This window comes from Amaranthus tricolor, chromosome 1, assembly GCF_026212465.1.
Source record: "Amaranthus tricolor cultivar Red isolate AtriRed21 chromosome 1, ASM2621246v1, whole genome shotgun sequence".
In the NCBI taxonomy this organism is placed as follows: domain Eukaryota; kingdom Viridiplantae; phylum Streptophyta; class Magnoliopsida; order Caryophyllales; family Amaranthaceae; genus Amaranthus; species Amaranthus tricolor.
Window position 1 is genome coordinate 42,979,724 of NC_080047.1, and position 13,307 is coordinate 42,993,030.

At 32.0% G+C, this 13,307-nt stretch overlaps 1 protein-coding gene across 1 annotated transcript; it reads left to right on the plus strand.

The window, feature by feature from the left end:
* Positions 1–10,511: 10,511 nt before the first annotated feature.
* On the plus strand, positions 10,512–11,713 carry LOC130811060 (transcription factor ORG2-like). Its single transcript, XM_057677218.1, has 2 exons — positions 10,512–10,841; positions 11,426–11,713. The coding sequence occupies exons 1-2, from the start codon at positions 10,512–10,514 to the stop codon at positions 11,711–11,713; spliced, it is 618 nt and encodes a 205-aa protein (XP_057533201.1).
* Positions 11,714–13,307: the final 1,594 nt, after the last annotated feature.

The following is a 13,307-nucleotide window of genomic DNA, read 5'->3' on the forward strand; positions in this document are numbered from 1 at the left end:
AAACTCGAACCGATTGTTAATCGAACTGTTATAAATCCGAATCAATTTTTCACCTAATTTCTGCAAATTAGGTCCAATTTCAGTTTTCTAATTATGATTTTTGAATATTTGAAAACTAATTTCTAATATTGAAACATTGTAAACAAGATTGTATATAAATAAATAAGATTCCCCATGATATTGATATCAATTATAAACCAATAAGCACATTACAAAAACCTTAGAAACATACTGAAGTTGAACAACTAGATGTTTCTTCAATACTTCAATCTAGACTTATCTTGCTTTCTATTGCTAATTAATAATTATATATTTCATGTTAGTAATCCACCAATTCTTCAAGCTTTAAGCCCCAAAAAATTTACATCCATCACTTATACATCCACCAAATTTATATATACAAATATCATGTTTTTTACCCCAAAAATTTACATCCATCACTTATACATCCACCAAATTTATATATACAAATATCAAGTTTTTTACCCCAAAAATTTACATCCATCACTTATACATCCACCTAATGTAAATATACAAATATCAAGTTTTTAACTCAAAAAATTAACATTCAATCAGCAACTATATATAGTTATATATCCACCATAAAAGTATCATCCATCAAATGTGAGTATATCCACCATTAAATACTTTCTCCAAAACGAAACATAAAAGTCGACAACGAGCACCCAAATCTCTCACGTACTGTTGCTTTGCTTGTGGTACCATATTTCAATCTTGAACAAAAACAAACAAAAAAAGTATTATAAGAAAGTAATTCATTCTTATAAGAAAGATACAAAAAAGAAACGCCTAAAATTTCGTTACCAGAATATGTATCACAAGTCGGGTGAGATCATTGTAATGCTTCTCAAGGTCAACAAACGCCGCATGTTTAGCAAGCTACCAACATGAATCATAGCTAAGGAAACATTTCTAATTGCCTAATCTCAAGTAAACAAGGCTATTAGAAAGTTGCCTATAAGACTAAGACTCATGGATAACATTCACCCAATCCAACGACTATCAAGTTTCCATGTGACTTGTAAGGTTAAATTACTTGTGTGTTTTAATTTGAGCCACAATCAGATCCATAAGAACCAACATCATTTGCATGGCAACAATCAAGTGAACAAACTATAACTGAGTACATAAATTACACGAAACACGATTTATAATAGAATGATAATTAACTAACATTTATTTAAAAAGTAAAATACGTACCAGATTCTGAAGACGAGGATCCACTTGGACCCTGATCTCCCTTAGCATGCGATTCTGCATCGGGGACTAAGTCACTGCCAACAACTAATCCTACTTCATCAGGTTCTTCTTCATATCCAAACAACCAATTACAAGTTAAAATCAAGGCTTCAACATGTCTTGATAAAAGGGATGCTCTCCATCTATTCAAAATTCTTCCTCCCATAGAAAAAGTTGATTCGGATGCAACTGTGGTTATTGGAATAGCCAATATGTCTTTAGCTATTTTAGACATAATTGGGTAAGTAGCTTGTTGGTCTTTCCAATTCAACAAAATATCAAATTTCGAATCACCATGCATGTGCAAAGGTGATTCAAGGTATTTTTCTACTTCCGATAAAATATTTGAAGAAAAAAGTAGTTCTTGAGAACTTTCAAAACTCTGTAAACAAACAATAAAACATATGAAACTTATTAATAGTAAAAATATTATAATGGAAAGACAAAATTATTGAGATAAATATTAATAATAATAAATATATTGTTAAAAGGAGTGGATACACTAGTTTGTAACTCTTCAAATGTTGTTAATTTCAACAAAAATAATACACATGCTAGTAATCTATCTCAATATTGAACACAATGCAAAACAATGATAAAGTACACAAAACATATAAGGTATTTTAACCATTAGATTAACAAATCACCCGTGTTAGAAATATTGTCAAATTGAAAACCATTAGCTTCATTTGCCTCATTAGCATTCATCTTCCTACAATTAAGAATGAGAGATTGAACAAATTCAAAACCATCTTCAAATTCAAAAGAAGTATTGAACATTGTTTGAACAAAATCATACACTAATATATATTCAAGATTGCATACAGAAGAGAATTGCATACAGAAAGTAAATCTTCATAAATACAGACTTCAATTACATGATGGGACTCCTTCCAAAGCAGATAAGATTGCATACAGAAGAGAATTGAACTAAATCTTCATAAATACACACTTCAAGCATTCCAAGAAAGTAAAAACTGACCCCAATGAATATAATTTTCAAAGTCAACAGCATCAGCCCTTACCTTCCTTCACCAAATTTAATCAAGTTCACAGCCCCCTCATCAATGCCTGTGTATAGACTCCCTTTCACAAGCATACATGGAAGATCAATCCTATCCGAAAGTACATGGTACAAATTTTATGAAAAAGCTATCGTCAAAAATCAAAGCAATTTACTCAAAGCAAAACTCAAAATTCAAAGCAATTTACTCAAAGCAAAACTCAATCAGTGTGTGCGGCTATGACGGTGAAGGTGAAGAAACTAGGGTTTCTTCGACTGCTTTAAGATTATTGGGTACTTGGGCCGCAAGAGTGTGAAGTGTAAACTGAAAAAAAACAAGAACTTCATACCTACAGGCTACGGAACTACAGGCTGCCGGAGATGAACGTGTTCTACCGGCCGGATTGGAGGAGAACAGATGGGATTGTAACAGGGCTGCCAGTTACAGTGAGAGGATGAAGAAGAGAGATTTGGTTAGGGTTTATTAGAGCGGGATTTGGGAAGTTTTTAATGAATATCAGAATATGGGAAAAGGGTTTCATTTCACTGTTTCAGGTTGAAGAAGCCAACGAAGTTCCCTTTTTTTTCAATTGAGAGTGACGTGGCAATTTCTTGACCGCTGATCTGATATTAGCATTATAAATCCAACGCCTAAAACACCTTATCCGTGTGCTATCTTAATAACCAATAACATTTTGTGCAAGTACAACTCATAGATTGCTAAGATGGTAAGATCTCACACGTCTATATACAAAGATCAACGACTTAGAATAAATAATGTATCAATTGAGTAATATATTCATCAAATTGGACAATTAGTTATCTAAAATAATTTATTTGAGTAATATAAATATTGTATATCAAATATTAAATATTTTTGTTATTGAATTTGGTCAAATTGCATAATTTAGGCTATTTAATTCAAAGTAACAAAAAAGGTAGAATATTAGTTTTATTTACTATAATAGAACGAATTACGATAAGCGAATTTTGAATTACGATCGATTATTAATAATAGCCTATAAATTACTTTAGAATATTCAAGATCAGTAATAAGTAATAAGTAATAACGTTGAGTTAACTGTCAATGATAGTCTATAACTATAAGATAGTTTGTATTAGTTTCATTCACTCCAATAGGTCTAGTTCCGAACATTATTAAGCTTTAAATTAAATACAATCAATTATTAGTGTAATAGATTTATTAGTTTAATGTATTCAAGGTCACTAATAAGTATAAATACATAATATCATATAAAATGGTTATGATTACTTGATTAATCTAATTCACTTTATTATTATAAGTTTCAATTATCAAACTTAGAAATACGATCGATTATTAGTGTAATAGAGTAATGTATATTCTAATAGCTTATACTCCCTCTAATTAAAAACAAATGTCTCATTTGGAATTTGCATAAATTCTCTCTCTAGTAATATATTCTAAATTTCTAATAATTTAATTACAAGCCTAAAAAGAAATCGAGAGAATTACTCTGAGTTTGAGGGACTAAGGATCATCTGAAGGCACGTCAAGATTTAGCCAAGCTCGGCATCCGATCGGAATTGCATCCAGTTGGTTCAACCATCCCCAAGGCCTCATACACACTTAATAGACAACAAATGGCTGCCTTTGAGAGTGGCTTAAAACTCTAAGATTTCCTGATGGGTATATTTTAAATTTAGCTAGGAACATCGACATGACTTAACATCAGATATTCGGGATGAAGAGTCATGATTGTCATGTGTTCATGAAACGATTAATTCCCATAGCATTTCGGGAATTGCTGTCAGCTAAAGAATGGGAAGCTCTACAAAAGTTAGTCTGTTCTTTAGAAGTCTTACTTCTCCAAAGATTTCTGCAGCTGATGTGTGGAGTTTGGATGAGGAAATTGCATTGGTGCACTGTAAATTAGAGACTATATTTCCTCCAAAATTCTTTGATGTCATGGAACATCTCCCTGTTCATTTAGCTTACAAGTCAAGGCTTGCTGGTCCGGTACAATATAGGTGGATGTATCCATTTGAAAGGTAAATTTTAAAACTAATAATTATTTAAGTTACAAGTCAGTAAGTCTTAATTATTATTATTTAAAGCTTAATGTCAAAAATTACAGGTACCTTCGACATTTAAAGCTTAATATAAAAAAAAAGCGCATGTTGAGGATTTGATTTGTAATGCACAACTTACAGAAGAAGCATCATACTTTGTCTCGCATTACTTTGGGCAAGACGTTCGATGCAGAGTTAGAGATCTTCCTAGAAACGATGACGGAGGCTTTAATAACGTCAGATCGGGTGTTTTGTCCATATTCACACATCCAATCAAATTCCATGGGAGGGGTAAGGTTCTTATAATGGATGAAGCAGATCTCAACATTGCTCAGACATATGTTTTGCAAAACTTTCCGGAGGTTAATCACTTTTATGATCAATTTGTGCACTTAATCAAAAAGTACAAACCATGTTTAAACTAGACCTGATCATGGGCAGCCCGGCCTGAAAAGGTGAGGGTTTGGGTACCAATATATGGCCCGATTGGCGGGTTTGGGTAGAAAATAAGTGGCCCGAATTTTTTTGGGACGGGTTTGGGATTGACGTTTGGCCTGCGGGCCGGCCCGGCCCGGCCAAAATTTATAATTATTCGAATTAAACATGACCCTATTTGACTCGATAAAAACAGGAATGCTTCTTCCATTTCAAAATATTTATATTTTATTTGTTATGAAGTTTGATGTACTAATTCAATTATTAGTATTCTTAATTATATGTAATGAAAATTACAAAAGTTATATATTAATAATCTTTGCAATGAAATGAATCAAACAAGATATCATTTAATTATATTTCAACTTATAAATAAAAAAAATTAAACAAAAATTAAGAGTAAAGAATTAATAATGACATTTTTCTAAGTTGCAATTAATTTGAAACGGAAAAAAAAATATTTTAATTTTAGTTTAATTGTATGATACAATTAAATAATATATAACATAGGCCTGTAAGCCCGCATATTACGGGTTTGGGCAGGAACTTTTAGGCCCGCACTTTGGCCCGGTCCGCATCAATGGGCAATTTTCCCAACCGGCCCGGTGTTTGATCACCTCTAATTTAAACCCAGAGCATATTGATCATGTGGTGCAAAACCAATTTGCACGTTGATTTGAACATATTGTAAGTACACTTTTAACATCATAATTTTGAATGTTAATAGTATTACAAACTAAGTTTAAATTATTGATAATGTGCAGTCTAGATAGTGTGGAGAATGCTCACATTTCAAAGGACATCGCCGAGGGACCATTGCAAAAGGCTCGTCGCTATGATGTTTGTTACGTGAATGGTTATAGATTTCACACTATTTCCCATTCTGCTAAAAAGAAATCTACTGAAAACAGCGGGGTGTGCGTTAAATTTAATGATAACAGTCCAGATGAAACAGACTTTTATGGAAAGTTAGAGGACTTTATTAAGCTTGAGTATCAGGCACTTCCAATTAAAAGGGTCACACTGTTCAAATGTCAATGGTATGATCAAACTACCACCGGATATGCCCATGGTACGAGAATCCATCCATGGTACAAGTTGGTTGACGTTCATATTGGTCGATCATATAGAAAGCACGATCCTTTTGTGCTAGCAAGTCAAGCTTCCTAAGTTTATATTCTACCTTATCCGAGTTTAAAGCAAAACATGAAAGATTGGCGAGCTGTTTGCAAAGTCAGATCGAAGCATTTTGAGGAAAGTGCTTTCCAATTAGAAGAGAAATCACCAGATTTTGTGATAAATGAAGATGTTTTAGAGGAAATAGTAGCACTGCTGCGTGATCTAGTTAATGAATTGTTAGTGTTAGAAGAAACGATTGATGATGTCGATGAAAATGAAGACACCGATGAAGATCTTGTATTATCTGACAACGATGATGTCGATGACAATTATGTAACCCAATAAATTTTATTTTGTTATCCAATATTTTTTAGTCGTATGTTTAATTAGGTATATTTATTTTTAAATTTGGAACGATTTTCAATTTTAGTAATTATTAATATTAATTTAAAAATATAATAATATTAAAAATAATAACAATTATAATAATAATAATAATAATAATAATAATAATAATAATAATAATAATAATAATAATAATAATAATAATAATAATAATAATAATAATTCTTATTTTAACTAAAATAATAATAATATTAATATTTTTAATTATAATTGAAAAACAAAATAATTTTATTAATAAAACTCCAATAAAATGAAAACAAAGGCCGCGTAAATTTTTTAATTTTAAACTCCAGACCAAATTCCGACTGTTATATGGTAGGAATTCAGTCGAAATTTTGAAAATCAAAATATGCTAGGAAAGTGGACTGACAGCATTGCAACCTTGGGAAGGAAAACACGCTTTTCATTATACCGACTAAACTGCGACTAACTGTTAGTCGGTATACCGAAAAGGTGTTTTACCTTCCCAAGGCCTTCTGAAAAGTTACTGAGTGCATTAAGTGTGGGAGGTGAATTAGTAAAATATCTCACCGCCTGGCTTCTAGTCAGTATTTAGTCGGAAATCTGATGATATAAAAAAAAATTTCACTAGAAAATGCCATTTTCAATTTACCTTATTTCCTTCTACCTTTCCTCTCATCCTCTTTAGGCAGTTTTGGGGGGCTGTAAGGGGGTTGTTATGGGTGGTTTTGAGGGTTGTTTAACTTGTTTTGTGAATTAATTAAGTAGTAAAAATAATAATAATAGTTGTTAACATGATTAATTTTATGTTATCAAGCCATGCTTAGAATGAGAAACAGCCAAGGACAAAGGATTGACCCAAGAATTGGAAAACCTTATGAGTCGTACAATGACCACCCGGACACACATACCCTATTCGTCCTTCCCATGAACAACCTCAACATCGTACTCGTTCTGATGCACAACCTACACCTAATCGACCTCAACCTCTAGCTTTAATTTATTCTCAACCTACTCCGGGTTTACAGGAACATTTTCCGAGGAGTGAATTTATGAGGTAGAAGGTCAGTCCCTCTCTGGTGACGTCGCGTGGTTCCCGACGTCTGTCTAGGACACCGAAGCCTGCCACTCCACAGCGATCGTCGCGCGATGATTCTTCCCCTGCGGTGGAGCACCCACGACCACCCCTCCCATGGATGCCTGGTAATTCTGGGTATGTTTTATTATTTGTTGCTTTTTGATAATTATATTTAGTCAATAAACTAATTAAAACTTGTTGATTTTTGAAGGTTTGCCACAGACGGTGGCAACCAATTAGCCACCTCCATCCGTAGGTCCTTTGAGGCTTATCAAGATCCTAATGAATGTACATGGAGGCACCTAGACAGACAAACAATCGATTTCTACTGGCAACAATTTCAAGTAAGGATAACTACTTTATCATTTATCTATTTGACTTCATTACTTCTTATAAATATACTAATTGATCTTGTCGTTTTAGAAACAATGGTTTTGGGATCCTTTTATTACTCCCTTAGTGTATAGAGAGTGGGAGAAGAAGGCCAAGATCCTATTTTTCAAGCCGTTAAAAACATTGAATCACATGCGCCAAGAAAGAAGAAGCCCTCTAAGGCTATCTATGGTGTTGGTCACGCGGTACAACATTATTATGCTGAATTTGTGACGTCGCAATCCCAACACTAAGCCGCTCCTCCTCCGACCCAAATGGTTAATAAGAGGCTGGATCACCTTTAGGAAATCTTGAGTCAAATAGATGATCGCCTCAACAATGCCATTTCCAAGGAGGAGCATATGGCCCTTGTGGGTGAGCAAACGCAAAACAAGGGAAGAGGTGAACCATTTGTTATCCTTTGTGCGCACGCTGTTCTAGCAGAACCCGGCTTTCCAACAACCTTTTTCGTCTCCACCATCCAGCTAGACCATTGTTTTTAAGTTTCTTAATGTTGAATTGTGTTCGGAACAATTTGGAATTGTATAATTTATTTGGCAGATACTTTTATGTTTTTTTAATTTGTATATAAATTTAGTTTCGTCCGTATTCGAGCTTATTTTTATCGTTTTATTGTTTTGTTTGATCGATCATTTATTTTATCAATAAAATAATCATTGACAACATTTGACCAGATTAATTATTTTAATCATAAAATTTTCCGACTATATTCCAACTAATAAATAGTAGGAATTTAGTCGGAAAAACTAGCCGCGTTTTCTTGGTTGAATACATTCAAATTTCATGTTTGATTTTCTGACCATTTGCCGACTAATATTTAGTAGCAATGTAGTCGGAATCCACAACCGCCTTTTTTAGGAAAGATGAAGTCAATTTTGAGGTTTGACTTTTCTGATAAATTCGTACTATTTATTAGTCGAAAATTAGTCGGAAATTTAAATTAATATTTTAATATCCAATTTTTTGAAAAATAAAGAGAATTTTGATTTTCTTAAATTCCGACCAATCTCTTGTTGGAATATAGCGACTAATTTTTAGTAAGTGATTAGTCGGAAATTTTCGACAAAATTCCTACCAGTTTCTTTGGTTGTAATTCCGACTAACTTTCTACCGCCAGCTTTGTAGTCGAAATTCCGACCAATATACCGACTAACCAGCATTTTCGACCATTTTGAGCCGACTAAATTCCAACTATTTTGTCCAGTCAGAAATTTGTTATTTTTTTGTTGTGATAGCCCATCCAATAGGAGTATATATTATGAGAATATGAACTTTTGTTTGAGATTGTCTAATCGAAAGATAAGTCTCTCATAAGAAGAGCTCTTTGTAAATAAGTAAATGATGATGAATAAATTGGAAATAAAAAAATATGCAAATAAAATAGGATGGAAAGGTATATATTTACAATTTCAGTTTGTCTTATATGAAACCGTTTCATCATGAGACGAGCCAATATAATTAGGCTATTTCTTTAATTGATTACTTTAAGATCATAAGTAATTGTTTTAAGGTTATAAGTAATTATTCTAAAACTATAAAAATTATTCTTTTAAAATTATAAATGATTATTTTAATGTTATAAGTGATCACTTTAAGATAAAAAATTTATATTGAGTGAGTCCAATAAAAATGGTGTCACCGAAAGACCCTACCGTTTAAATACTACCACATAGACAACTTAACCTCTCAAATTGGTCAAACTCTCAAACTTAATGGTCAATTAACGTTTTCTGTTAAGTGGTAGTCATTTGCAGAGAAATATTACATTAGTTAGTTTTTTGCAGAAAAAAAATACATAAGGTAGTTTTTTGCAAATAGACCTATAGATAAGGTAATTTCTTATAATTTTTCCATTCAATTTATACTCTAGCTCTATTAGTTTACTCGGTTCAATTCAGTTCAAATCATATAAAGTGAATGTTAAATCAAGGTTACTAGGATCGGGATTCTACCTAAGATCGTTGAAGGGTAGGATTGAAATCGGTTGAATCGGATTATGGGATCGTGTGATCCTACAAATATGCATCAATGCTTTGGATTACTGATTATCAATTATAACTGTTCTCTTTTTAAGGTTTATGGTGTAAGTAAAAACTTATTTGACTTCATCTATTAAGTTTTGAAAAAAAATATTATAGCAATTATTTCTAAACTGCAAATTAATAAAAACTTGAATTTAATAAATGTATTGATATTATTATTTTAAATATATTTACATGTAAGTGAAATATGTTTTATATAAAAATACTTTACGATTGAAACTACCCTGTAAGATCGAATTGTTGGATCGTAAGATCTTAAATTGTGTTATGATCCTACCACATTAAGATCCTATCTACTATCCAGATTGGTCGTCTATTTTTGGTTCGTAAGATCGTAGAATCGTAGATCAGAATCGGAATTCTGATAACTATGTATTGAATTATATATAAATAAAAACATAGAAACACAATGAAAATATATTTGTACCATGGTACAAAATATTTCGGGTTAATTTCAATTTTGATTTAATACATGGATTATTTCAGGTTAATTTTGATTTCAATTAATCAGATCAATTTTAGACAGATTTAATCTACACATACATATATGATACATATCAAAACACTAATGTTACAACGAATGTAGTACTTCATTATGTTATTGTCGCTTACGTACACATGCCATAGTTATATATATATATGTGAGGAGCTAAATCACTTGGCTTAACACCAAGAAAACATTGAAGTCCAACAAAACACTTAAATTAACCTAAAATCAAAACATACAAAACCTACCTAAAATATTGTTAATTAGGGATAAATAATGTTTCCTGATGTTTGCTCAACTTTATTAGGATGGGATGAGTATCCCTTAGAATTAGGGACAGTTTACCAAGAAACCTTTCCCAGTTTTGACCTAGATAATTCAGTCTTTCAATTTTCATCTTATCAACCTTATAAAGATTATGATCAAGTCAAAAGAAGTGAATCATCAGTATCACCTCAAGGTAATACAATTGTAACAGATGATATTGATCATGATCCCCAATTAGCTAGGAAACTGAGCCATAATGCAAGTGAAAGAGTTAGAAGGAAAAAGATTAGCAACTTGTATTCTTCTCTGCGTCAATTGCTTCCAGCTACTTATCGAAAGGTAACCAACTCAATCAAAAATTTAAGCTGATGAATAACGCTTTAGGACATATGTACTCCAACACACCCTTTCACACGAGAGCCCTTTGCGGATGCAACATAAGCCCTCCTCGTACATGATGCTGAATATTCCACTTTCACTAATTCTCTATTGAGGCTGTCTCACCGTGAGACGACTTGATCAATAGGGTTAGCCCAAACAATTTATAAAAAAAAAATAAAAAAAATCACACCCTTAAATGGGCATTCAGTTTTCATTGTTTTTTTTAGTATTTTTTACTAATGGTTTTTTGTGTGGACTCTTCTCACTGTGAGACAGTCTCATACAAGACGGGTTGTTCCACTTTTAATTATGGATGGTTGAAAGTTGAAATTGTGACTTCTTATTACGCTGGCTCTGATACCATGTTAAGAAATCAACTTAACAAAAAATTTAAGCTGATAGTTAAGATCTATGATATGTTATGTACTCTAGCATAATCCTGCATGAGATCTGGTTTGATTTATGATTTTTTTTTAGCTTCAATTAGAGATATTTAGCATTACATACCTTTTTTTGTTTTCTTATTTATTGTTGATTTGCAGGAAAAACTAAGCATTCCAAGGACAGTTGTAAAGGCCGTTGAGTACATACCAAAATTAGAAAAAGAAGTGAAAGAGCTAATTAGAAAAAAGGAACAAGTTTCATCAAAACTTACAAAACTAGTAGGAAATGCAAGTGACTCTAAGAAATCCAAATTAGAGGTTAAAAAACACATAGTTAAAGAGACAATGTCATCTTCCATTTCTACACACCAAGTGGGTGATAAAGAAATGGTGATCCAAATATCATCTTTATTAGAGAAAATATCATTTTCTGAGATGAACAGTTGAATGAAGCGTTGTTGTTCGTGGCTCAAAATCGGACTTTGATTTCTTACTAGTACCGTTTTGTATCAATTAGAGCAAGTCTTACTATTTTATAGCAAGATCCTGAATTTGATTCTCGTCCAACCTTATTAACCTACCCTGTCAACCACGAGCTATCATGGGTCAACTTTAAACATGTTGATAAAGCAACACAAAATTCAAATATATTTGTCCGAACCATAAACCCAATATGCTAATCTACACAAAACCGTATTGTGTCTCTTCCAACCCACCTTGTGGTGGAAGGGCGAGGAGGATGGTCTCCCATGCTTCTTCGGACCGAATAACCTAAAATAGTACTAAAAACAAAAAAATTAAGGATTGATGTATATAGACATTATTTTTGCAAGTCAACATGTATTAATATGATGACTTGACCAATCCCACACTATATTCTATAAATTTTAACCTTTTATGTTATAAACAAATAAATAATTAAATTTTATATATTAATCCCTTCATTTCAGTGACTTTTTAGTTTTTGGACACTAATTATAGTTTACTTTTAATGTGTATTTTATTCTTAATCTATAAGTTAAAATATAGTCAAGTGAGATCTTGTTTGATTCGTCTCAACGCAACGATTATCAATTTTTTATAAATTTTAGTTATGCACCATTAGAGATATTAAGATTAAACAAAGTCATAGATTTGGAGGGATTATAAGTTTATAACTAGCATTGAGGGCAGATTTAGACTTATCAAGTAATATTAATAATTCATTATACAAATATTTTCAAGGTCATAGTCAATAGTAAAAAAAATAATTGACGAGAGACTTTATATTTCAAAGAACATTATATTGTCAATTCTAAATTTGTTTCATTATTGCAATTTGGTCCACTCTTTAGTCTTCCTGTTACACCTATTTGGAGTAACATTCATGTCCTTTTTATTTCAACTAATTAGAGCTATCAGTTAATACAATTAACAATTTACTATCCTTATAAGAGGGTTTTTTTAATAGGGCAAATTCTAAGGGGCAAAAGGATCGTATTATGTTGGAAAATAACTCATATGTAATCTCACATTGAAAAATTAGAGAAAGGTTGACGAAGATATATGCTTGATGAGCTACTCCTTCTAATGCCAATTGGTTTTAGAATGTAACTTCATCGAATTTATGTGTAGTCAACTCTCTTCTTATGTGGGTCTTCGTATTTACAAGCCTAATAACAAATTTATTAATTAATTAGTAGGCTTATTAGAATCATGTTTATTTTTCAGTTGGAGCATATACTACTTTCTACAAATAAGGTCTTAGGTTCGATTCTGGTTGCCTAATTTCCTTTCCTAGCCCTCCATGGCTCCATCAATCAATCTACCTTATATTCAAAATAAAATAAAATAGTAGGCTTCTTAATCTAAAATAAAAATTGAAAAAAAAACTAATTGATTTCCAGGTTATATATGATTACATTTATTTAATTAAAGGTTAGGACTTAGGGACTTAGGAGCCTGCATGAAATATGTGTTACAGTCGTGGTGAAGTTGATCGTATATGTTGTTTTCATTACAATGCATGAAATTACGTCATTTAATATGCGTGTGATAGACT